Raw genomic sequence first — 27,186 nt, forward strand, 5'->3', positions numbered from 1 at the left:
AGGGGGCACATTTCCCTACCATAGGCCACCGTCCCACTGCCATGGACTATGCACAGTTATGCCGGAGGCAGGAGGCTGCTTTCCATTAAAACATTCCTTTCTCCTCCTCTGCCTCCACCTCCATTTCCTGATGGAGGAGAATGATAAAGAGCCACAGGCTTCGGTGACCCTGATTACCAGGTAAGATAACAGGTAGAAAGGACTTAACCACTGGCCTTCAGAGAAATATGGATGAACACAAGGGCTAGGCTTCTGAAAAGAAGTTCCAGAAACCTCAGACATCCCCAAAGTACCTAGAGAGCCACCTACCACCTCACCCACCAGCAGGCATGTGGAAGCACACAGAAGGAAAGGAACATGCACAGCTGGGGGGGCGGCCACCGGGGAGAAGCCACCTGTGCCTGGCTGAGCAAGACCCAGCTAGGAGGGTCTACACTAAATCTACTAAAATGGGGAAGCTCTGAGAGTGGGCATGATTCCTGGTAAAGCAGTGTTCTAGAAGAGCTGCAAGGGGACGAGATGGACCACGATTACCTAGCAGTGACAAGCTTGTACCAGGTGGGTGTTCCTAGCTAACGACAAGTGCGCAACAACTCTCCCTGGTGAATAACAAAGAATCCCCAGCCAACAGCAGCTGTTGTGGAGACCAAGGGCAACTGCGATGGCTGTCTCCAGGGAGAGCAGAACCAAAAGCTCCCCTGGCTTCCTCAGTAGGCCCAGTTCCCTTCTCCGCCCCCACCCAGATGGCCCTTCCTCCTCATCTCCACCCCAGCACCATTCCTAAGGCATCTTCCTTTCTCACCGACACTTCCCCAGCCGGCCTGTTTCTGATGGGCACTGTTCTAGGCTGCACTTAAACGATAACCACACAAGGAGACAGTAATGGTTTTTTAATGACTTCAGCTCCAATTATGGAATAACTGCCAAGCCCAGGCTGCCAGCTGCAGCCCCGCCAGGAGACTCAGACGAGAGACAGGGCGCTGATGGATAGGTCTTTCAGTTGACCCTGGAGGCTCCTACATCACAGGCGCCTCCTGCTGGGGGCCTGAACAGGGAGGCTCAGGAAAGCCACTGGCTCATGAGGGTCAGCGAAACCCAGGCTTCAGTGTCCACCAATCCATCCGCTCAGTCCAGCACCAACGAGGTGGCAGCTTCACCTCCCAGGGAGCCCGCCCCTCTACATCCACTCACTTCCCCCAAGGCACCCCACAGATATCAGAGCAGTCAACCACGATTGACAACAGGGGGCAAGGACACAAGGACAATTCTGTGTGTCCTGGAAAAGCACACACAGCCAACATCCTCTAGCCTGTTTCCGAACTCCCTCTCTTTGTAGACTCTACCTTACATGCTCCAGCTACTCCATCAGTGCTAACCAGAGGCCCAGGGGTCAGGGAATCTAGGGACAGACCCAACCCTCTGGACACACTTTGCATGTTGACTTCACCCTCCCCTCTTCCTGCCCTCATTCTTTCCCCTCAGTCACAGTGGCAGCTACCCCTGCTGGACCCAGGAAATCACAGATGTGGGCTGACAGGAGAGGAAAGACCACCAGGGCATCTGGCTGCAACCCTGTGCCCCTGGCTGCAACCCTGGACCCCCGGCAAGTCCAGATCTGTGGCTTCTGTTGCCTGGCAGCTTACTGGGACACAGTGGGAACCAGTGCAGCTCCAGAAGGCAGAGGACCACACTGCTCACAGGAGTTCCAGCCTCCCAGGATGTGCCGTCTCCATTCCAGCCAGCAGTTCCCAAATTTATCAGGTGCATTCAAACTGCTGGAGGGACTAAGCCCTGACTTGATCATTCAGAACTGCTGGGGAACATCCCCCAGAATCAACCCACTCCTCTCTCTCTTTGTAAAAGCAAGTGCCATGGGTGATTCTGATGCTCAGCCATGCAAATGTGACCACGAGCCACAGCTGGTGATCTCTAAAGAACAACAAGAAAATCAGGGAGTTGTTATAAGGCTGCCAGAAGTAAAGTGGTGGGTCCAAGTGCCCAGGGCACCTTGGAGGCCGAACCTAGTAGCATAACGGAAGGAGTCAGGAGTCCCATTACTCCCTAGAAAACAAAGTTAGGAAGTGGTGGGAGGATCCTAACAAGGGCCAGGAGGAGGGGGAACCCGGAGACTTGCTTAGGTTCAACCTAAGGAAGAACTTAAAAGAAATCACAGCCATCTGATGGGAGGCCGTGTGGCAGGGATGCTACAGGGAGCATCCACACTGAGAACTAGATGACCTGTAAGGGCTCTTCCAATCTGAGATTCTCTCTCTGTGACCTACAGAGTGCTTTTCAAGCAGTGCTCCAGGAGGTCCCGTGGTGATGTGAGAGTACTGTATCCCTCAGGTGTGCTTAGAACCCAGGTGTGGGGCTGGGAAAGCCAAGGAAGCCCTAGAGGCTATCCGGGGATGCCACTTGGATTCAAAGAAGTGGATGTCTTGTCTGTGCTGGGGACATGACCAGGAACCAGATAAGTTCCCTGATCTCAATTAGTTCATGACCAAGTGAGAGAAACACCAGGCAATGGCCTCAGGACCATGAAGACAAGGGCACTGAGGACGGGGCCACCCCAATCCCACCCAGCATAGTCCTCCAATATGCCGTGGGCCACAGTCCTTCCTGACTCTCACTGCTCCACTTACAACTTATAAAAGGCTGTAAATGTACTAAGGGCATTTAATATTCCTCAAGAACACAGGTAAAGAGAAACTGGCAGAATTAGAAATTATTAGTACTAATAGGAACAAAAGACAAAAACATTCCAATTGTTAAACTTTATAAACTCAATGGCTCTCTTTGATCTCAGAATGTGAGATTAATCCATGATCATTATACACTGAGCCAAAATTACCCATAAGAAGATTATCACCAACTATCATTTCTCTAAAGAAAATAAGCTGGGCCCAGGGAATTCAAGGTGTAACCATTAGAGAGGGAGTAAAACCCTCACCAGCAGAACTAGCAAGAAGCCAGCCAACCCCTCTCTCCCAAACCAAATGCCACATTCCAGCTCTGACATGCTGTGACATTAGGGAAACCTCACACCAGTCAAAGCACGTGCATGCCACCCCCTGCCCCCACTCCCATCTGCAAGTAAAATGCTTTGTCTGTCTTCTGCCCCAGTTTTCTCTGTGATCAGACAGCATGTGGCTCTGACTGCAATCAGCAGCCCAGTTAATGCAAGAGGCAATTTGAATCTCCTCCTCTCAGCCCAAGTCTCCCGTTTCAGAAGTCTACACCCCAATTCCAGTGCTTTCCCACACTCAGTGCGTGCCCAGAAAGACCCCAGCAGGGCAGGGGGGATCCTGGCAACTGTTGACACAGGCTACCTCCAGCTACACACCCCCCTCTCTACAACAGAACGAGGAGGTGGAGTGACAGGCATGGAGAAACCAAGCAGCGCAGGGCTATAAGGGTGTTGAGATGCTCCTCAGGGCCAGGCTTCCAGAGAGGCAGGATTCTATGCTTCAGGGCTGAGTCTGGGGCCCAGGAAAGGAATTGGAGGTGTAGGGGTGGAGGGGAGATAGTAGTTGGACCTGGGCTGAGGCAAGTGCCAAATCACTCCTTGCAGGATGCCAGGGCCCTAGGCACTTGCTAGAACAGGGTCATTTGCTAGAGACAATTCTACCTTCCTGGGCCACCTTTCCCAGGAACAGGCTTAAGCCATTCTGTTTGAGGCATATTTTCTCTAAGATCCCTGCACACTCTCTACAAGTTGCTTTAGTCCCTGGCTCCCTGGGAGAAGCTTTCTAGAACCATGTCTTGGCCTGGCCCAACCTCCAGTTTGCCAGATCCTAAACACGTCATCATCTCCACAGCCATAAGTGCTGCCCCTCCCACCCTCCTCAGTCCATGGCCACCACCCTGCCATCTGGACCCCCACACACAGGTACTTCCACAGCACCGGGGTCCACTCAGCCCACAAGCACTGCCCAGGCACCTCTGCCGCGTGGCTAGAAAAGGTTGATGACACTCTGTGGGGCTGCACTGTCTTCTAGAATGTCCTCAGCCCACATGTGCCAAGAAAGGCCAGGGTCCTCCAGAAACTACCTGTGCCCCAGCCTGGACGTCTGTCTGGTGCAGCAGCTCTTCTGAGTCAGCACAGCCCCAGTCCCTGGTTCCATGATGGAAACAGCTCCCTAATCCATGTGAGACTGAAGTGTGACTACATGTCTGCAGGAGAGCCTGTGGGTGACTTGTATGTGCGCACGTGTGAGTGTGTTGCTGGTGGCTGTGGGGAGAGACACAAAATAACCTGGAAACCCCTGAATCCTCCACAGAAGCTGAGATTAGAGGTAACAATTCTCAAGAGAAACCCTGAGTTCCCAGGCCACGTGCCTGTTTTCAGAAGGATCTGCTTTTAACAAGCCTTGGGCGGTTTCAGCTGGTTTCCATTTGGGACAATGTCTGGACAGACTCAGAGAAGAGCCCTGTCAGAACTATTTTCTGTCAGTAACTGGTATGAGGCTCTAACAGAGAGCAAGCTGTGTTACAAGGCGGTTCCTGAGGATCTCATCCGGCCGCCGGCTAGCACGTGCACCTGGGTCGGCAATAACACAGTGGGCCTTAGCAGTCCAGCACCCTTTTTACACAGAGACAGCCCCGTAGCCCATGGCAACCAAGGAGCCAATGGGTGGCCAAGAATCTGGCGCTGCCATGGCGATGAGCTCCTTTCCCTGGTAATAGAATGGAGTAGAGTGGATAGGGAAAGACCTGCACCTGTGAGGGGCCCCCAGAGACCACCTCCCCGCCCCCTCTCACGCAAATGGGAAAGCCCAGCCATCCTTGAGATAGACCACAGTGCCTGGCAGCAGAGGGTGGTGGGCTTCCCTGAGTGTGCCTGGATTCTTGAGTGCCTTTGTGCATGTGAGGGCAGTTCTATGTACTGCAAGCTGGTGTGTGTCCAGGTATAGACCTGCTAGCAAGTAATTATTCAGTGTCTGAAAGAGACTGAGTAGCACTTGTGAGTGAGAAGCAGGTGTCAGTTATTCTCCAGATACAGGAGGTGGACGTGCACAGATATGCAGGCATGTGTCTTTGTGAGCCCAAGAATTCTTGTGTGTAGAATATATGGGTGCATGTCCATATGACCACTGGTGTGCTCTCGGTTCAGAATAACTGTCTTCACGGATCCATGCTTTGAGAGTGTGAACCGACCAGCAGGAGCGTCTTTGGCCCAAGGCACGGACGTCCTGTGGGTGCATGCGTGCAGATGTATGAGCGTGTGCGCGCACCCTGCACAGGCGTGTGACTGGGGTTCTGGGCCTAGGAGGGGGCTCAGAGCAGTGTGGACTCCTTCCCCAGGCGGCCACATGGTGCTGCCTGACCCAACAAGGCCCACACAGGCCCCTTCCAGCAACCCTGGCAGATAAGCGGGTGGAGCGGGGCAGGCGGGAGCAGTCCGCAGGGGCCCTCAAAGTTGAGGGAGGAAAGACCAGCGACTCCAACCCGCGCCCCAGTGCTGGGATAGGTGGGGAGGGCAGCGGTGCCCTGCGCCCCGGCCGCGTATCCCCGGCCAGCTTACGTCCCGAGTCGGGGGTGGTGGGCGCCCCGGCCCGGCGCCCGCGTACCTGTAGGGAATCCAGTCGGAATGCGGCTTGGAAGTCATGTCTCTCGGGGGCGGGGCGGTGGCTGCGGCTCTGGAGGCCGGGGCCCGGTGGGGCCGGCGCGGGGGCCCTGCTCAGCTCCCGGGCCGCCCCGGGCCGCATCCTCCCGGGCCGGGGCGCTGGGCCCCGCCGAGGCCCGCGCTGCACGCCAGGGCCCCGGCTGCTGGCTCTGCGAGCGGCTGCCTGCGCGGCGCGGCGAGATAGGCGAAGCTCCGGGAGTGCGCGGGGCGTGCGCGCGCGTGGAGGCGGGGAGGCCGACCGCACCGTCCCGCGCCCCTCTGGCGCCAAGGCGGGAGTACTGCGTGGCAGCGGCCGCCTGCCCCTTCTCCCTCGCCCCGCCCCGCCCCGCCCCGCAGAGACCCCACCCCCCGGCCGGCTCAGGGCCTGCGGAGCGCCGTTGCCCCCTCCCCCGAAATCGTCGCGATCCACGCTCCATGCGCGTAACCGCGCCGGCTCCCACCTTCGGCTAACGGCGGTGCTGCAGCTGGGCCAGTCCCCAGGTCTCCCAGCCTCAGTTTCGTCTTCTGTGAAACGGGGATCATTCGAACACCTCCCTATGTACCTGCCCTACCCATCTGCGCTATGGGATGGGAAACCGATGCGCGGATTTGGCGGGGCAGGGACCGGGCCGGAGGCGCGGATGGAGGAGGAATCCAGTCGTGCAGGAAGAGGCGGGGGAACCTCCGGGCCGAAGCGTGGAGGTTGGCCTTCCCTCACCCCCACCTCCGAGTTCCCACACCCCCGCCTGGGGAACCCTCTGTCTTTGGGTTAAGGAGGTGTTTCCTCAGCAGTGGCTCCCTCCCATCTAAGCTATAGCGTCAAGGGAAGGGGAACATTTACTGTCTATTGCATTCCCAGCCCTTGCAAATTTGTAATATGTAATCTCCACGGTAGCCTTGAGAAACAAACATCATATCCCTAAAACCCAGAGAATAGGAATGCTGAGATGCCCAAGGCCGTAAAGCTAGGAAGTGGTGGAGCTGAAACTGTTCTGTGATCTGTGTCCTCCAAAGCCCTTCCTAAGGGGCGCAGTTAACCGGAGGCAAAAACCTCTACAAAGATCATCTGAAAGTCTCTGCGCGCTGAGGAGGTCCTGGTTGTGACTAGGACCAGCTTGAATGCAAGGCATGGCACACTGAGAAGGTAGAGGACCCACAGCAGGGCGGGCGGAAGCAAGGAGCAGCAGGCTGAGGGGTCACCAGGGCCTGCGTGTGGAGCAGGTGATCAGGGAGAGGTCTGCGGAGGGGCACGGTCCCCACACGCCCCGTGGGCGTCCTCATGTGCATCCTGGATTCTGCCGCACCAACCGCGCCAGAAGAGTGTTGTGCGGCGATCTTCTGATGATAAATAGGCGGTCAGGACTGCCCCGCAGAGAGTGTGAGAACAGCCAAGTGGGCTGAGGGAGGGGGCTCATCCTGCTGCCCTGGGGCCACAGCCAGACCCCCACCCCAGGACTCTCCGAGCCCTTCAGCCTTGCCTTCTCTTGCCCATTAATTATAAAAGACAATAACCACGATATTTGGATTATTTGCTGGGCGTCAGGAGCTGTGTTAGGTGCTACGTACATATTATAATTCGTTTAATCCTCATAGCCACCCTAGAAGGTAGGCACCATTAGCATACCCATTTTACATCAGAGGAACTGAGTCACAGAGAAGGCAAGGATCTTGCCCAAAGTCACATAGCTGGTCAGTGATGAAGCTAGCATTCACACACAAAAGGTCTGGGTCTACAGCACTTACTTACCCTCAGCCTCCTTTCAGCCTATCACAGTTCATGTAGTACACACACACACACACCCCTACACACATGCACACACACACACGCACACCTACACACATGCACGCACACACACACAGCCTCTCTCTCCAGGCTTCTGGAGCTCAGGACAGGTCAGATCCATCTCTGTCGGGCACAACACTGATGCTCTCTGAACAGTGTGACCTCTGATTATTTATCAACCTCCAAGAGCTATCACTGTCACTGGGGACAGAGAGCAGACAAAACACCTGGGAGTGGGGTGCAGAAGGCAGAAAGAAAGTGGGGTGCAGAAGGCTGTTTTGTTGCCTGCTGGGATGCTTGGCCTGGACTCTGTTGGCCTTCCAGGAAGGGCAGCAGAGATTGGTCCCTACCCTGGAGACCGCAGCACAGCAGCAAAGCATTGCCCCAGAGGCCTCTGTCCTTCAGGGCAGAACCTTGCCTAGAGATCAGAAGCTTTGACCCCTGGAGGCCCCGCCCTCCAGGCCACCCTTTCCTGAGTTGCCATTAGTAGCTACCATGTCAGAGACAACTAGAGTCTAAAAGACTTTCCCTTCAAGAGTTTGAAGCTGTTTTCCTCCCTTTATTCCCAAATTACCTGACACCTTAAAGCAATCAGAATTTAGTTGGAAGGTCTCAGGAGCCTGGAGTAATTGAATCTATTAAATAGACAGTTTAGGCTCTGTCCTAAGGGAGCAAAATCTGGAGGCAGAGTGAGGTGCAGAAATAAGATGGCTTTCCAAGTCTCTTTCTGCAGAAGTTACATATGTATATGGGATGTGGGAGAACCGTGGGACTGAGCACCAGTGTATGCATGAGTGTGAGTGTGTGTACATGTGAGGGAGCCAGTGGGACTGAGTGCCAGTGCACACAGTATGTGTGTGTATGTGTGTGCATTTGCATGTGTGTGCATGGGATATGGGGGAGCCAGTGGGACTGAGTGCCAGTGTACGCATGAATATGAGTGTGTGTGTGTGTGCATGTGTGTATGTCCATGGGTTGTGTGAGAGCCAGTGGGACTGTGTGCCAGTGTATGCCTTGAGTGTATGTGTGCATGGGAAGTTGGGGGCAGCAGGACTGTTTCAGTGTACGCAGAAATGTGTGTATGTGTGTGAGAGATGGCCCTGCAGTCTGAACTGGACTGCACAAGAACATTTGTTGGATGGTACGCGTGCAAGAGAATGATGTGTGTGCTTCTTTGAGTTCTATGGCATGCATGAGTGTTAACATTCAACTCAGAATGCATGATGGGTTTTTCCACTCAAATGGCTTCCGTGGTTGACATTTTAAGTTTATGCCCTTGGCTTCCATCAAAAAGCTACTCCAGAAAGTGATATGATGTATATTATACTAGGCCATGATTAAAGTTATATTTTTACAACTGCACTATAACAGTGACCCTTGAAGAAGGGCATAAGCTTTTCAAATTTAGCCCCAGGAACAAGGTTATCTCGACTGAAACACCACCACACAGCAATCCCAACATGCCTGCCTCACCACCTGCCCAAATCCTGCAAGAGTAAGATATTTGCTATGAATTTAAATCATTCTGTTTGCATTTTAGGCATTTTCAAACGTGGTGATGAAATGTTTGTGAGGGGGAGTGAAGGAATGCATGGGGAGTGAAGCAGCCCAACAGAGACCCTCGCATCTGCCACCTGAGCTTGAGGACCCCAGGGCCACCTCCCGCCCAAGCAGAATGAGTTCACCCAGGGAAGAAGGTTAGCATTTTGGGACTTAGCCACCTATATGGAGTCTTATATGTGCTATACTTAATGTGACATTTTTATTGAGTGTGGGCCATCTCTAGTCAATTTTGGAAGCAAAGGGATATGAATGATAAATGATATCCATTCAGATTGGGCCCTGCCTGGTGGCTTGGCATTGCGACCTTGCAGTCTGAAGAAGGCAATTCAAATCAATCAAACATCAACTAGCCCCTCGAAGGCTGATGCAGGGCTGCAGTGGCCTTAGTGGGGGTCAGATGCATGGCTGCTCTCAGGGAGCTTTTGGTCTGGCAAGGGAGATAGGAAGAAATAATGACCGTATCCTACATTAAGGTGTTGGTGTTACAACACAGGTTTACAATGTGCTGGGGGCAAGGGGACACAGAAAAGAGGCAGTCAATGGAAGTCCCTAGAAGGGGGGAGATAAGGTTAGGACAAGCCTTCCCAAGAGTAGAAAAGGATGATGGTTGTATTGGGCCCTGAAAGATGAATAGGATTTTGATAAGCTGATAACAAAGGAAGAGGGAAACTTAACAGTTACTGAGATTCTACAATTGACCAGGCACTGTGCTAGGGTCTTTTACCAAAGGGCCTTACAGAGAGAGAGGATGACATGAGCAAAGTTATGCAGACATGAGAGTACATGCCCAATGCACTTGAAAACCAAGGTGCAAACCAGCATGGCAGCATTCAACCAATAGGTGAATGGTTCGGTGTGGCAGAAAATGGGCCTAGAAAGTTAAGGCAGGGCCAGATCATATGTCATCCTGAACATCAAGCTAGGACGTTTGCAATTATCCTATAATTTGGAAATATCCTATAGACTGTGTTCTAAGGATGTGGTTCCCAATGGGGGACCACTAGAGGGTTTTAAGCCAAGAATAATCTGCCCAGATGTAACCTTTAGAAAGAAATAACTGGGAGCAGAATGGAGGATTGCGGGAGAAAGGCTAGTGGTATGGAAAACTGCTAGACAGCTATGGGTAAAGTCCAGGACAAAGATGAGCCAGCCCTAAAACAGAGTCAAGTGCCATTTTGAAGCTGTGGGTAGACATCATGGCAAGATGGTAGCATAAGTATGGGTGGCCAGATAAAGCCCTCTGTAATTCCCATTTAAATAACTGCAGAATATACAAAGACCATTGCACCACTGTTGATGATTGAGATAAATAGGCTTACAATGTCTGAAAAAAAATGTAGGTCAACCACTAGTAAAATTAAAAGCAATGTCTATTTTCCAAATCACTGCTGAAAATAATAGCAAATCATTTCCACACACACAAACACACAAAAGCATAATCTACAGGAAACATAAAATGCATAGGGCATAAAACAAAGTAATAGGAATAAAACCAGATAGAATGGTTATGAGGCGAATGTAACTAGAGAACCTGTGAGCCTGGATCATACACAGCTATCATTTGTTGAGTGCATGCTCTATGCCAGGTGCTCCTCTGTGTGTTTCATAAAGACAAATATGGCAATGGGAGGATGAGATAGGATGCTCCCAGTCTAGGCTCCACTTGGGGCTCCAAATGGACAGATACCACATTCCAAAGTGAAGTGGGATACACCTCTTGGAAAAGAGGTGGCGAAAACCTGGGTCCGTGCCATTAGCTGACACCCATCTCTAATACATACAAAATGGGAGAGAAGTTGAAAAAAGGTTGTTGGAGATTTAGAATGAATTTCAGAGACAGGCTTTGGGGTCCAATGATCCCAAATAAATGGGAGGGGTACAGGGTGCTATCACCTTCACCTCAAAGCCAGACAGTGGGGCCTTGAGGAGACCCCTAAGTCAGTTGATATGTGGCCACGATGGTCTTGGTGCCACACTGGACAAATCCAAAGAGCAGCAAGAGTGCTACTGCTTCAGGATCAGCCTGTGCTCCCTGGTTTGCAGGGCAAAGCACACATGAGTGTCTCTTGTGGACAGAGGTGGGACCCAGCAAGAGAGCCAGATGTACTGTCTTAGATCCAGGACAAGAGGGCTCCTCCAAGGGAGGAGGTGACACTGAGGGAGACCAGGTTTCCCAGAGCCTGAGAAAGAAACCATAGGATCGGTTATAAGGAGAAAGTATCACCCTCATCAAGGAAGGTGCAGGATGAGACTCCAGCGATGGGGTGGTCTCCACCAACCCACAAAAACAGCCCAGTGAGAGAAAGGGCCCAGAGAACAACGGGACACCAACTCATCAGAGTACAGTCGTTAAAGACCTTTCCCACCTATCTCCTCTCCTCCCTCCCTGCCCCTCCACCTTGAACCCTGGAAAGGGTCAGGACTGTCATGTGCAAGGTCCCCACAGGCAGCTGGCCTACAGCAGACTGTGCTGGGAAAGAGATGGTGTAACTGACGTTTCAAGATTTTTTTTTTTAATTACAGCAGACAGGATGCATTAATTACTGACAAGACAACCTCTGGTTACCTGGAAATGGCCAGAAAAGTCATGGGACTTACCCTAAATTTAATATAATTTTAGAAGGGAAAACAGCCCTATAGAATAAATTTAAAGAGACTGTGGGAGATAAAAATAAAGTTTGCTTTATGATTACATCTCATGAGTCATGCCTATGCCTATTCAAGTTAACAATTACACATGACTTCTCCCATTTAATCCTCAGAGCAACACTACAAGGTAGGTACTATTATAATCCTCATTTTACAGATGAAGCAACAAAAAGGTTATATATAATCTGCTGAAAGTCACACTGATAAGAAGTGATAGAGTTCAAATTCAGATTCAGGCAGATGAGCATTGTAGAGCCTAGAGAACTACCTTCCTCCAGAGAAAACCAGATGATGGGCGCCTTAGCCCTTTGACTCATTAATTCCTGTTCTAGAAAACTAGTCAAAGGAAATTGAAAATGAAGTCAAAAGTTTATATACAAAGATACTGATGGAAACTTTATCGCTAATAGGGGAAATTGGCTGGGGGAAGATAAAATGTCTACTAATTAGGACTCCATTAAATAAATAATTCAATGTTCACAGGATGGATCACTAAGCATCCTTTATGGGGAATTTTTGTTTTTATGAGAAAGGGTTGGCCTGGCACAGTGGCTCCCGCCTGTAATCCCAGCACTTTGGGAGGCTGAGGCGGGTGGATCACATGAGGCCAGGAGTTCAAGAGCAGCCTGGGCAACATGGCAAACCCCGTCTCTACTAAAATTACAAAAATTAGCTGGGCGTGGTGGTGGGCACCTGTAATCCCAGCTACTTGGGAGGCTGAGGCAGGAGAATCACTTGAACCTGGGAGGCGGAGGTTGTAGTTAGCCAAGATTGTGCCACTGCACTCCAGTCTGGGTGACAGAGCGAGACTCCGTCTCAAAAAAAAAAAAAAAAAAAAAAAAGAGATGAGGTCTCACTCTATCACCCAGGCTGGAGTATAAGTGGTGCTATTGTAGCTCACTGCAGCCTTGAACTCCTGGGCTCAAGTGATCCTCCTGCCTCAGTCTCTGGAGTAGCTGGGACTACAGGTGTGAACCACCACACCTGGCTAATTTTAAAAAATCTTTTGTAGAGATTGACTATTGCTATGCCTCCCAGGCTGGTCTTGGACTCCTCGGTCAAACAACCCTCCTGCCTCAGCCTCCCACAGCACTAGGATTACAGGTGTGAGCCATCGCACCCAGCCTTATAGAGAATTTTTAATGACAAAGTAATGGATTTATGAGATGGAATACGGTATTTTAGGCAAGTATAATGCTCTGTAAAAAGCCCCACCAGCTGACACATATGTGGTTTCATACAAAGATGCCTAGAGTGACAGACACAGTCCAGTGTCTCAGCTTTGCCACCCTAGGGGCCACTTCCTCCATTCCAGGTGGCCCCTTCTTCCAGGTGTTTGAACCTCCTCTTAGCTCCAGCTTTGGCCCCTAAGACCTCCTAGTGACCCCTGAACAGCACAGACAACATCCCCACCCCCAATGTTAGAGAAGACAGACAATAAACACACACTATTGGTACAAAATAGATTTGGTTAAAAAAAAATTTTTATATATATATATAATAACACCTTACAAGTTGACATATCCTCAGTCGCCTAGTGTAATATGGTGTGTCACTAAGACAATAGCCAAGTGGCTGCAAGAAACACCTGCAATTCTTAGCCTGGTTATTTATCTTGGAAGGGAGCAGAGGAAGTGCAGGAAGGATGCGGAACCGTAATACCTGCTCTTTACCCATTCTGAGGCATTTGCTGAGTGCTTCCTAGGCAGGGAGACCCAGGGCTGGAGGACAGGGTCCCTGACCCGGGGAAGCTTCTGTTCCCAGCAAGTCCTCTTGCCCACTTGCCTAGGGGGCATCTAAGCCCAGCTCTCTGGGGAGCACAGGCTGAGATTATAAATAGCAAGAGTGGTTCTGAGGCTGAGCGCTCAGGCCCCTGTGCTCAGCCTCCAGGAGGGGTTTGTTTCACCAGCATTATTGGATTTGCAGATAGGCAACAAGGAATTAAGCTGATCAGGAAGAGAGGGAGAGAGCTTTCATTTATTCATAAATGCAGAATTTATCTAGCAGAGCCCTCTCCTTTGTCAAACAAGAGCCATTTCCTTTATATCCTCCAGCAAAGAACATTTTATTTTGTAACCTTTCAGAAAAGCCTATGAGTTTGTGTTTTTGACCTGTTTTTCTCCCTGCTCTAAGAAAACCATGATTATTTAAAATGTGAAATGCATATTAACCAATCTTATTCTGAATTCACAAACCAATCTCTCCACCAAGAGGAATCATTCCCTGAAGTGCAATTTCAACTATTTGAAAAGTTTATTACTCCCAACACACCACCTTTTTGCTCCATGGCCCTTCCCTTTTGCTGCTGCTGATTCTAAATATCAGACTCTAGAGCCACCACTGAGGAAGCAGAGTCCCAAAAAAGGTAGTGCTGTGGGATTGGAGTCAAGCTGTGGGCTCAGTTTTCCAGACTCTGAAGTGGGAATAAAAGTTCCAAGACCTATGGAGGCAGCAGCTATAGAGGAAAGAACACCAGTGCCAGGTTCCAATCCTGGCTAAGCTGCTAATGTGCTGTGTGACCTTAAATGAGGATGTCCCCTCTCTGTGTTTCATGAAAGAAAGTGGGACTATCTCTAAGGCTCCTTTTAGCACTAAATGTTCTCTGATATTTTGACTCTTTAAAGCAGGGCTGTTAGGAGACAAAAGAAGATGATTATAGTTTACTCAACTCTGAAATAAGGTGTGAATTCTCGCTTTATTGTTTTTTGTGTTAGCATTCTTGTATTTTATATAAGAAACACAGCTGTGAAAACACATAAGACTTAGGGGAGCTGAATTCTTATCCTCTCTGCTGCTAACTCACTGGGTGACCAGAGACCACTCTCCCCAGGCTCGCCTCAGTTTTCTCATCTGTTAATTGGAGACAACGTATGCCTTGCCTACTGCATATAGTGTGTGAGGATGAACTGAGAAGGGACGTGTGTCTGTGAATGCTGTGCTGGAAGTCCAAAGCACCACGGAGATGGGACAACATTTAGTACTTAGAGCTCCCACTCACTGAGCCCTCACACAGGGCCAGCACTGTGCTAAGTGCTCACTTGTATTGTCTCATTGATTGCTGGCAGCTCCCCGAGGAGCTATTATACAGAAGAGGAGCTATTATACAGAAGGAAGCAGAAGCACTGTGGGTGGTCACAGCAGCAAGGATTTACTCAGCCTCGCCAAGCCTGTGCCATGGGGCCTCTGCCGCCCACCGCAGATGAGGGTGAGAACAGGTGGTCCCACCACTGCTGCCCTGCCTAGGCTCTAGGAGGGAGGAAGGGAAGGAAGGGAGACGGTCCCTTCCCCCTCCGCATCTCCAAGCTGAGCTCTGGCCTGGAGGAGGCGATGCGTGAAGACTCCTTTTAGGCTTCCTCAGGTGAGATCATGCCCAGGGGTGGTGGGGCTGTGGGGCAGTACCCACCTCTGCCTCCTTTCCCCTCTGCATCCTTTGCATCGCTGTGTCTCTCTCCCGACTCCTGGTCCGATCACAGCCCACCTGCTCTCCATGTCTGTGTGTCTGCTGAGCTGTCACCACCCTCTCCGCTGCTTCAGAGTGGCCCCTTCCTGTACCTCCACCCTGAGGCAGGCACAGGTGGGAGCTCTGAGGATGGGGGCTCAGCTTAGCAGGACGAGGCCCTGGGATTCTGAGCTGGACATCTCATGCCAGGTGGCCCTGTCCCAGCCCTTACACTTCTGAGGATTTCTGGGGTCTCCCTGGAGACAGGCAAGTTGGGTTGGCCCTCAGATGGACTTCAGAGGTCTCCCTTCCCCAGTGGGAGGGGCCTCGGGCCACTGTGTGTTCCTCTAGCTCAGGTCATCCTCTGCTTGGCCCCAGCCTCCCGGCCCTGAACCGAACACACCCCAGCTCTCTCTGTCATGCTGTGGCTCCCCATATCTGCACCTCAGCCTGCCTATTCTGAACTGTGTTCCACCCCATCCTCCTGGCTCTGACAGACAACTGAAGCAGTTTGGTGAAGGACATGAATCTCATATAAAACTTCCCTTGCTCCTTACAGGTGACGAGACATTTGCTGATGTTGTAGGCCCATGTTCTCACTTGATCTAAAAACACCATTAGTGTCTTGGATGTCAGGAATCCCGAGTTTAGGCCTAAGTCCCCAGCCTCCTATATGACCATAAAGAAGTGCCTTCCCAATTTTCTTGGCCTTAGTGTGGCAGTGTATAAGATGAGGGGGTTGGATTAGATAAGGTCTAAGGCACCCAACATCACTAGAGCTCCATTATCACGGGCCCCATCTGAAAATTTATGTTAAAAGGATACACATTTCTCACCTCCCACTCCCACTTCCCTGGGAGAGCAGTGTAGAGAACACTCAGGCTAGACTTACCCCTGTGAAAAAGGCATGGTGAGCACAGACCCACCCCTCACCCAGTCACACACCCAGAAGACAGATGGCAGCACAGGATGCACTCCGTAAGTGGTGCATTTTTCACCTCTCCGTGAAAAAGAGTCGAGGTGATGAGTGCTTAGGAACAATTCGAACGTGCTCTGCCATGAACCACCTGTATGCCTTGGGCTGTCCTGGGGACTTAATAGTTAATACATGTAAACCACTTAAAACAGGCAGTAAGAGTTAGCTGTGGTTACATAATGATCAGCACCCCCTTTCCCTCCAGCCCCCCTGCAGTCTGTTCTCACATGGCAGTGAGAGTGATTTTTTCATAATGCAAATCTATCCTTGCACCTGCTGCTTCAAATCCTTCACTCACTTCCCTTGCTCACAGACCAAAATTTTAAAAAGTTCCTACGAAGCAATGAACTTTTTAAAGTAGCTACACTGGTCTGTAGCTATACTGGTATGCTTTTAGAGAAGCCAGGCTTTCTCCACCTTTGCAGACTTTTGGGTCTGGAATCCACTTCCCATCCCTGCCCCGCAGGCCAAAGCCCTATGGCTGAGACTGAAGTTATGGTTCAGTGGGGACCGAGGAGGGCTCAACTACTTGTATTTCTTTAAAGTTCCTGAGGGGGGCATTGATGAACAGTCATTAGTCTACTATGTTAGAAAGGACTCATGGTTTATATTATTACAAATGATTACTGTACTGGACCTGAGAAAATGTAAGGGAATCAACAAGACAACCCCCAGAATCAGAAAGTTCAGTAAAGTTGCCAGATAAAAAGATGGAAAAATAGCCAAGAACATTTCTATAAAAAAATTATCATTTGCAAAATGAAAATGAAAAAGATCTCATTTACAGTGGTACAAGACTACATATGAAAAGTTTTAAAATAATACCAATGAGACTGATTTGTGATTCATATAAAGAAAATTATAAAATGCAATTGAGATTTATAAAAAGAACTTGAAGAAATGGAGATTCCTAAAGTATTTCTGTATGGTAGGAAGACTATTTCAAAGACAGTCATTCTTCCTAAATGAGACTTCATTTAGTTCAAAGCAAAATTCCAAGGGGATTCTGAAACTTGATAATATACAGAGATTTTTTATGCTTCCCTGTAGTGATGATTTAAGGAAAGGAGGGCGAGCCCCAAGATGGTTTGTGAACGTGGGTTCTGTGATAAGAAAGCCAGTGTGGCCATGTTGCCTTGCTGGCTAGTGTCGATCAGCAACACCACCTCCATCGTCCCGTGAGAGCATGCCCACATGGTGCGGGCATCCTGCCCCACATCCCAGGATGGCAGATTAGTGGGCAGCAGTGAGAGTTTGGGGTAGTCAGGGTGTTGGTGCCCCCACTATTCTCTTTTTTGCCTATTTCTCTCAATCAATGGCCGTTTTTACCATTTTCAGAGCCATGAATTAAGAGTGCCCAATTCAGCTGACCTGTGTGGATGCCCATGATTAAGGCAGACTGGGATAAGCTACTCGTCTGCCCCTAATTCCTCTAGATAACCCAGGTATAGACTATCTGGAAGGAAAAAACAAAAACAAACAAAACAGGTAAGAAAAGCAAAGACATTTCTGATAACGGCTAATGAGAGGAGCACCAATCCCATTAGATATGAAAATACACAGCTGCAACAACTGAAGCAGTGTGACGATGGACAGGAATGTCATGTGAAACGTCAATGGAAGAAAACAAGCAACCCAGAAATATACTCTAAGAACTTAATTTCTCTACAAGAATTTAGGGTTAATTACCCCCCCCCAAAGAATACAAAGAATACTAAATTTAAAAATGAGAGTGTAAAATCATTATGACAAAAGTGTAAAATAAAGTGTCCTGTGGTTATCTCGAAGGGGACAAAGAGAGGTTCCAGAGCTATGAGACTGGGCTGATTTTCAGCATAAGCAATTGTTGTTATTGTAGTAGGTGGTTTGTGTAGAGAAAAAGCAAAGAAAAGATGGAATGGTTCAGCAAAGCAGAAAGTACACTGGGCTAGAAGCCAGGGGTCTGAATTCTAACCACAACTCTTCCCTGCGGAGTGATCGTGGGCTAGCTCTTTCTCATTTCTGGGCCTCACTCCAACATTTCAAAGATAAAGAATTAACACAGATGACCTGCAGCGGCCCTTCCTGCTCAGCCTTCTGGGATTCAACGATCATTCCCCATATGTGGTTTCTACAGCAGGACTCGATGGGAGTGCAGAAAGAAACTCAGATCTTTCCTGCCCCAAATCGCGGAGTGACCTCGTAGGCCGGCCCTGTTCATTTCAGTACTGAGGCTCGCACTGCACCCAGCCCCGTCAGTCACGGGGACCCAGAGATGACTAACACAGGGCACTGGCCTGTGAAGATCATGGGTTACTGGAGGACACAGATGGACACAGATAACAAACAATAATCCCAGGCGGTATGAAGTCAACCCAGCCAGAAGTGAAGACCCGTGGGGGCACAGCAGAGAGAGCCAGAGGAGTCTGGCAGGGGACCAGGCAGGGCTTTGCAGCAGAGACGGCCTTTGAGGCTGGATATTAAAGGATACAGAGCTCACAGAGCTCAGTAAAGGTAGACGGGGTGAGGAAGCCACGGGAGTTAGGAAAGCATTGGGGTGGATGGCCTGCCTGGCTGTAACACGCGGGGAATGAGTAGGGGGAAGAAGGGTCTTGGAGAGGTTATATGGGACTGGGGAAGTTGGTCTGGAACAGGGGCAGGCTGCCTGTAAACAATGGGAAATCGCAGAGGTGCAGGGGTGTGGTGGCACTGAGGAAGTGATCCTGCCTGTGAGGGAGGGGATCATAAGCAGCCCTGGCAGCAGAGTCTGTGGCGAAGCCAGAGGGAATTAGAGATAACAGTGAGCAGGCTCTTCAATAGTCCAGGGCAGAGCTGGATGCGGCCCAGGAGGGGCCTGAGGTGAGTGGTACAGCTGAGGCAAGCCCATGGGACCCGAGGCAGGACAGCACAGCGGCAGGAAAAGCACAACTGAGACCAGACAGCCTGGGCTCTTCGTCTGGGCTCTGCCTAACTGTGTAACCTGAGGCTGTTTAACGATTTCTGCCTCAGTTTTCTTATCTGCAAACAAGTGGAATGGTTTTTAGGGATGTCAGGGGATTCCATGATTTAATAAATAAAAGCTTTTAGCATGGTGCCTGCACTAAGTGCTCTATTCGTGGTGGCGATGACGATAGAAGAGCTGCATGTTGGAGGAAGAGGGGTCTGGACAGTGGCTCCTCAGGGAACCCAGTGGGAATAGCAGGTTTGAGAAGGGGTTGGGCATTGTGAGTTACTGTTCAGATGTGCCACGTTTGAGTGTCTGCAGGTCACCCCATTGCAAGTGACTGGAAAAGTGCATCTGGAGCTTAGAGAGAGGATGTGTGAGGAGAGGGAAATTCAGGGAACCCTGAGCCCGGGAGGAGGCTGAGGCAGAGGCTCAGGGGAAGGTGCAGACTAAGGGAGAGGAGAGCTGACAGCAAAGACTTGAGTGTGTGGCTGTGGAATCCAGCATAGAAGCTCTGTGAGGACAGGGGTTTTCACTGTTTTGCTCCCTGCTGTATCCCCAGTGCCTAGTACAGTGCCTGGAAGAAAACAGGAGTTCAATAAATATTTGTTGAGTGAATACATGAGGAGAATTTTTCCTGTCATTCACTCTAAGTATTTTGTTAGGCACAAAATAGTAACAGTAGCTAACATTTATTAAATGCTTACCCTGTGCCAGGCACCATGCTAAAAGCATATAGGGTCCCATTTAATCTTTATGACAGCCTGGAGAGAGGGTACTATTATTATTATTTCCAATTTATAGATTAGGAAGCAGGTCTCAAAAGGTAAAACAACCGGCTGAGTTCACACACCTCGTGAGGAGCAGAGCCAGGGGCCAAACCTGGGGCTGCAGGACTCCCTGTGGGTGCTCTCCTAGACCCTGACTCAGCAAGAAAGGAAACTGGGAGCAACAATGCCCTGTGCCGGCTCTCATATGCTCAGTAAAGAGGGACTATTTTTAAATCTTGCTGGAGGAGGTGGGGAGCCAGAAGAATGAGCTGGAGAAGCTGGACCTCGGTGGTGTCAGACTTATGGAGTGAGGCCATTCACAGACCAGTATTTGGTGAGGCCAGACGGTGGAGGAATGGGAGCAGATCAGGAGCCGGGAGTGGAGCTGCCTGGAGTGGGAGAGACAGGATGGAGGTCAGAAACTTACTGAGAGGAAGGAGCTCCATCTGTACACGGTGATGGCTGTGTGTGTGAATGTGTGTGCATTTGGGGGAGGTAATGGGCTGCAAAGGTTATCCAGAGGATTGAGGCAGGTCCAGAAAGATCCAGGGTTGTCCCAGGGTGACAAGGACTAGTGGTCATTTGCAAAGTGCAGGGGCTGCACGCCTGGTAGGCTGTTCGTGCAGGTCTTGTCACAACTCTTCAACCTGCTTCCATAACCAGTGCTGAAGTCCTCAAACACCCGCAGTTATTACACCTCTCCTAGACGTGAGCTCTGAAGAGGGCATGAGGAGTTAGACAGGCTAGGCTTGCCCCAGATCTCCAGCTCGCAGGCGACAGATTGGGATTCAGAACCCTGGACTCCTCTAGCTGCCGAGCAGTGCTGCACCAAGCAGGGTGGCTGCCCAGGGAAGTCTGAGGCAGCTTCAGCCTCTCTCTCTCCAGGTTGTCTGGACCCTCTGCACAGCCCTGCTGCCTCCAGAGAACGAGGTTCATCACTCAGTCCCTGTGCACAGTAACTGGCTGGGACTGGGATCCGGGTCAGGGCATAGGCTGTGGAGCTGTACAGGGGCTGAACCCAGGGCCAGCTCCCTCTGGACTGCACGGAGTTGCTTTCGCCACCATCCTCACTCATTCCTGACTCATGCCAGGCCCTTCCAATTCCCTTCACCTCCATGCTGCCTGCCTCTGGTAATGCTCCTGCAGGGGAAAAGGCTGTCATGCTGTGTGCCAAGCGGAACCTCATGTCCAGCGTCTGAGCAGACCTGTTGGTTCTGGACACTCTCAGAACACCCTGGGCTAGAGGAGAGAACTGCAGAGTACCCATTCTTCCCCTGGCAGTACGCTTGGAGCCCCCACAGCTTCAGGGTCCCTCAGGGCAGCCTCCCCCTGGGCCCCTTCCTTCTCGGCCAACTCTGGGGTGACATGATTAGCTACCGCCCAAGCACTGACCACCATGCACAACCTATTTCATGTCTGACCAACCCCAGGCTGGACTCTGAGCTCACAGAAACCCTTCACAGTGATATGACTCTGAGGGCAAGAGGAGTGTCTGCAACCACAGAATCCACACTGTCATGTATGTGTGGACCTCCTACTATGTGCAGGAGTGGTGCTAGGGGCTTCCCATGCATTGTCACAAGGCCACACACAACTTATTTTTCAGATAAGGAAATCGAGGCTCAGAAACTTGCCAGGGTTTAACCATTCCACTTCACCAAATTCATCATTACCCTTGGGTCAGATAAACCCTGAAGCAGAGCTGCTCTTCCAGCTCTGCTCCTAGGCTTACCAGAGGGCATGCTGCACCTTCCTTTATCCTCCACCGCGTCTAGAGTGGAGGCCTATTTGGGCCCACAGATACGCTCAACTCTGCTCTAGGTACTAAAAGAGGCAAATGGAAGGAAACTGACATTTGTTAACAACTATTCTTGCTGAGTGCTGTCATGTATTATTTTCTCATTCAATCTTCTTAACTGCCCTATAAGGCAGGTACGACTATCCCCATTTTAGAGAAAAGAAAGTGAGGCTCAAGAACTGAGGTCACACAGTAAGGTATAGGTCTACCTGAATCTAAGACTCACACGAAACCACTTCTTAACTCTGTGTCACTCCCATTGTGGAACCTGGGGCACACGCCATGTCTCCTCTGTCCATTACCACCTGCTCCAGCACCACCAATGCCCTGGCCCCATGAGGAGCAGGCCAGGAATGAGAGGGAAAGGGAGTCTGCTTCCTTCCCAAAGCCTGGAGGACCTTAGTGGGCCCAAGACACCTGCTACCCCAGCAACATGCACACTTCCTCCTTAGCCTGATGGTCATGATCCTGGCTTGGCCTCTGCAGAGAGGGGCCCTTCTCAAGTCCAGGTGTGGTCTGGAATGATGATCCCCCGGCCAGCTTCCACCAATTCTCCTCCAAGAGGCTAGACCTTGCTACCTATATTACACATTGGCCCTGTGTCCTCTCATCCCCTAGCATCCTGTTTCAACATGGAGAGGCCCCCTGGGACTCCAAGACCTCCTTTGGTTGCACAAATCACTCTTCTGCTCCTACCAACAATATCTTTGAGTATCCATAACTGTCTATTTGTTCCCAAGTTTGCGGAGTCCTTTGATACCACGATTTAAATTGCTGACTTCAAATCCTATGCTAGTTCCTCCTGCCCCACCAGCCATGTCTGCCCTGACTTACTCTCCTCCCTCATCTGGCCTGTTTGCTCTGAGATCCCAGGAGGCCTTGTGGCCCTGTCTGCAACAGCCATGGCACCTAGTTTCTATCACTGGGTTTCATCCCCCTGACCCTCACTGTCTCTGCCTTGAGTTCCTGGTATCACTGAGGAGCCCCCTGTCATTATCTGCAGGCCACAGTCGTCGACCCCACTTACGTCAATGTTCCCTAACACCCTCCTTTTCCACAACTCCCCATGCTTAGACCTCAGCCAAGACACGAGGGCCCAGACCCCAACAAATGTTACTGATCTTACCCAGCCAGGCCTCTCTAACCACCATCAGAGCCCTGGTTTTACAGGCACTGGGTAAACTCTTGGTGAAGCTCCTGGATGGTCATTAGGATCAACAGGCAAGTGTACTACAAGCCCCAAATCTGGTTTATCCCCATGACCACAGCCACAAGCATAACATGGTAATCTATGTACCCAGAAGGCCACATCTGGGGTAAGAGGCTGTGCAGCCTGTCCAGTGGAGCTCAGGCACAGTCCCTCAAGGTGGGGACAAGCATGGGGCCATGGGTTCTCCTTCTCTCCTTCAACTCAGTCTTCTCCCTGGGGCAAGTGATGCTGTTTTAAAACCATATTCATTGTTCAGCCTCAGAGCGTTGGAAACTACGGCCCTGATGTACATTCTGGCCTATTGCTGGGAGACTGAGAACTGAGTAAGTCTGAAAACTCAGAGCTATCCATTTTCCAGTCCTGATCCAACTCTTAGACTCAGAACCGATCCTGCCATATCCCTGTGGGACAAATGATGCCCATCAGGTTCTCAAAGTCCTTCAGAGAATGTCCAATGTCACCAATCATTGAAACAACGGCATTAAAACAACTTGCCACACCACTCCTAACCAAAATCACAAAATGAGAAAAAAGAAAGTAAATAAAACAGCTACAAATAAATAAAAATGATGAACCTTTATACTGGAGGGCTGTGGGGACAGCTATACATAATTGGTGTCACAGTAAATGGGCTCAATATTTCTGGAGAACCATCTAGTAATATGTGACAAGAACTATAAAATTGTTCATGCCCTTTAACCTAGTAGTTCCACTTGGGGAATGCTTCCCAGTAAAATACTAAGAAAGTAATTTGTACAGAGATATTCATAGCCATGGTATTTATAATAGCAAGAAATTGGAAGGAGCCCAAAGGTTCAGCACTTGGGGATTGACTAAGCAAATTGGGTCGAGTGAACACTCCCGGATGCTTTACAGCCAGGAGGTGTGGACATGTGCAGTCTGGGGCGAAATGAATGTGCATCCTTGGGCCAGCAAGACGGGAAACAAACCGAATCAGATGGCCTCTGACTCCAGCTTCAACCATGGAAGCAAACGTGCAGTCTGCTACTTCATGCTGCCTTTATGTTAATTCAGTTAAGTCAGTAAACTTCATGTCAATTATGAGGGTTTTAAAGGTCATTTATTTTACTTTCTTTTTCTAAAGGTCATTTTGAATTAACTGAATTCTTTTTTAAGAAGACATTTAAAATGCTAACAAGGAACTCCGTGGAGGAGATTTCATAACTGTCCTTGTGTGCGCTCATCTCCCGGGAGTCCTTTCTGACATCTCATCTCTCTTTCCTCGTGTCTATGCAGGAGGACCTGGGCTCACCCACATGGCTGGACAGGGGCTGCTGTGGACCGGAGGCGCTGGGCCCTGAGACAGATGTGAGGGTCCCTGGCCTCAGCAGGCCCAGACACTGTGATGGGGCAGTCCCTGGCCCTGATTCTCTGTCGCACCCCTTCCTGAGCCTTCCTTCCTCTGGGGCCCACTCTGTGCTCCATGCTTTCTCCTGTGCCTCAGGAAAAGGTTACTGAAGATTATGTCGGCCTCTCCTTCCCATGAGAGTGCAGATGACCTGAACACCTTCCAGAGACAACATCTGAGTGTCTAAGGTGGCCCTGTAGGCAGGGCCTGGGCTTCCTGGCCCTGGGTAGGTGTCCCCCAAGAGCAGTGGTTTCCTCCCCCAGCTGCAGCCTGTCAGAATCACCCAGGGAGCTTTCTAAAATAAAGATTCCTGGGCCCTGCCCTAGAGTCCCTATGGGCAGAGCCTGGGAATGTGCATTTTAAAAATATTCCTAGGGCTTCTCATGATGCAAACCAGTGTTCTAGAGCCTTTGATGCCTAAGAAAGAAGGTTGTGAGCCTGCTTTCTTTTCTTGGAGTCTTGGGTTCAAAAGGCTCTTATCATGAGCCAGCAGCCATGGTAGAAACTGCAACCCCTCATGTGTACACACACACACACACACACACACACACACACACACAGCCGTCAGAGGAAGGCCCTGCCCAGTAGCCTAGAGCATCTGGGAGAGCCCTCCACAGGCCCCTGACAGCGCCTGGCTCCCTAGCTGCCTAGAGGCCAAGAGCCAGCCTCCGCCTCAGCCCAGGCATGTGTATCTCCCCCGGACTGCAACCTCCCAAGCTTTCTGGGTTCCCCACGTCCTGTGGCAGGGTCTCCTGCTGCAGGAGCTCTTGGTCCATGCCCGCGGTCCCAGGTGGGGCAGTGGGGGCCTGCGGCCCCACCTGCCCAGGCCATACTTACGGAGTCATTTTATAAAGCTGCGTCCTCCTCTCAAACAGCGACCCTCCCCAGGCCCAGGTCCAAACCCCTGCCACTGGCGTGGCCTGGGCAGACTCCGTCTCACCGCCCCCCGTCTCCAGGACGCTCTTCAGCTTCACATTGGCGCTTGAGTCCCCCAGCCTGTTGTCAGGAAACACCGAGAGTCGTCACCCTGCCCCACCAACCACCCTGCCGAGTGAGAATGGGCTGAAGCCTCCGTAGTCCTGGGGAAGCGAGAACAGAGGAAGACGAGCAGGGAGGAACTCCAGGGGTGGGGTCTCTTCCCAGCAGTTTTGGAGCAACTTTCTGAGCCCTATCTGGGATGTTGAGGAGGTGACAGGGAGGGGGTCACTTCTACTGGGCCCCCCTCCAAACTGTTCCTGAAGTAGCAAGAGAGCTGGGAGACCTTGGAGTTCCCCAAAAGCACTATCTCCAAGCCTGGGATCCTGGGGCCCAGTGTGGCTTTATTTGGGGATCTGGATCTCTTAGGGGGTAGGGGCAGCAGCAGGAGGCAGGACAACTTCCAGGTGATAGGAGGGTCCAGTGTATGCAGGGACATGAGTGTGGGCTAAAGGGGCACAGAGCAAACTAGGAAGATCTCTGTCCCCTCTGAGCCGACTGTCCTCGTCCTACTCTTGCACCCCAGGATCCCAGGGCAAGGGGTGTGCAAAGCTGCCCCTCCCCAACTCCTAGGCCTTGCTCTGAGGGATGGGCAGGGGAGCCAGGTATTAACTTATTTGGGATCTGAGGCCACGCACACTTGAAGGGCCTGGTTTTCCCTGTAGAGGCACCCCAGGGTGTTTCCACCCCTATCCTGAGGCCAGCTCTCTCATCCTCCCTCCCCACAGCACACGCCCCCACACACTGGTCTAGGCCCAGGCTTGCCTCAGTTTACTGAGAGTGCCCAGCTGTCAGCAAGGTTTGAGGGAAGCTCTGTAGGGCTGAAGGGAAGCCAGGACACTACCCACTGAGTCCTCCCCCACACAGGTGGCATCGTCACTGATGCCAGGCCCAAGGAAGGATGAAATGTGTTTTGTCCTGTTCAGAGACTCTCTTTGCATTTGTAGAGATAATGGACAGAGAGCATCAAGGAACGAGGGGGCTGACCTGTGGCTTCACAGCCCTGGGGCAGCAGAGAAGGGCCAGGGCCACACAGGCCCCAACCTGGGGCACCCTGATGGCTGGGGCTGGGGATGAGCCAGCCAGCAGGCGGGGGCAAACTGAGCGGCATCCACTGATGAAATCACCCGCAGCTAGGCAGAGCCCAGGCCTACATAAGCGTGGACATAACCATGACTCTGCTGTGTGGGTGGCAGGCAGGGAGTTCACACAGTGTCTGTAATGATGATGCTTGGTTTTCTCAGTGTGTGTTATTCCTCAGACTCCATCAGCTTCTATGTTGGCAAGGACTCACAGACCCCAAATACGTACAACAGTATAAGGGATCCTCTGGCCCAGTAGTTATCAGTTGGAAAACATCCTTTCATGAAGAGGCTAACAGAAAACATAAACGCAAGTGGCTCTGGATGAAGCTGGGGACAGGGTGGGACTAGAGTTCCACATTCTCAGTCTCTCCCTCCCCATCACCCTCAACTCCTGCTTCCTGGAGATGCTTCTGGGTGACCCTGGGGCTCCAAATGTCATTTGAAAATCACTGGTATGGTCCAGCTTTCTTATTTTCAGATGAAGAAGCTGAGGCCCAGAGTGGGTAGAGATCTGCCAAAGGTCACACAGCAAGTTGGTAGCAGAGCCAGGGCTGGAGCTAGAACTGAGGCCCCATGACTCCTAACCACTGTGGCCTCCAGCTCCTAAGTCAGAGGTGGCCAGCAACCCCACCCATGGTTCTGACCTCCTCCAACCTTCTCCTGCCCACTCGCTGGCTTTCCTGCACAGAGGGACCTGGCATCTGGCACCCCTTCCAGAAACAAGGTCCAGACAGGCCTGAGTTCTTGGCCCTTCAGCACTAGATCTAGACCCTTGTGACTGTGTTCTCCACAGGTGACCTCTTCACTCTCTTGGCTTTCCCACCTACCCATGGGGCTCCCAAATCTACTTCCTGATGGCTCCCCTGAGCCCCAAATGCCTCTGGGCCCCTCCAGGGACACCTCTAAGTCTCCAGGTTCAAAGCAACTCACCTTACTCCAGACCTGCTCTTTCTCCTGTTTTCTGGCAATGTGCATAGTCCTGCCATTCACTCAGTCATCACCCCAGAAACCCAGGCCCCACCCTAACCCTCTTCATCTCGC

General features: G+C 51.1%; 1 protein-coding gene and 1 long non-coding RNA gene across 5 annotated transcripts in view; both read right to left on the reverse strand.

The window, feature by feature from the left end:
• Nucleotides 1-27,186, reverse strand: part of TUB (TUB bipartite transcription factor) — an 84,419-nt gene that overhangs the window by 19,077 nt on the left and 38,156 nt on the right. Inside the window, exon 1 of one of the 4 annotated variants that reach the window (XM_054438569.2) lies at nucleotides 5,571-5,918. The exons of the other annotated variants lie outside the window; for them this stretch is intronic. Within the exon in view, the coding sequence (XP_054294544.1) occupies nucleotides 5,571-5,608 (38 nt within the window). The 5' untranslated portion in view covers nucleotides 5,609-5,918. Of the gene's footprint in view, nucleotides 1-5,570; nucleotides 5,919-27,186 lie in introns of those variants that run through there. 4 annotated transcript variants of the gene reach the window in all.
• LOC129007527 (uncharacterized) lies at nucleotides 17,738-27,116 on the reverse strand. Its single transcript, XR_008492358.2, has 4 exons — nucleotides 27,076-27,116; nucleotides 24,923-25,081; nucleotides 19,646-19,702; nucleotides 17,738-19,515 (listed from the first exon to the last, which is right to left on the reverse strand). It is a non-coding gene; the product is annotated as an uncharacterized LOC129007527 (long non-coding RNA).

Source organism: Pongo pygmaeus, chromosome 9 (genome assembly GCF_028885625.2).
Source record: "Pongo pygmaeus isolate AG05252 chromosome 9, NHGRI_mPonPyg2-v2.0_pri, whole genome shotgun sequence".
Taxonomy (NCBI): Eukaryota; Metazoa; Chordata; class Mammalia; order Primates; family Hominidae; genus Pongo; species Pongo pygmaeus.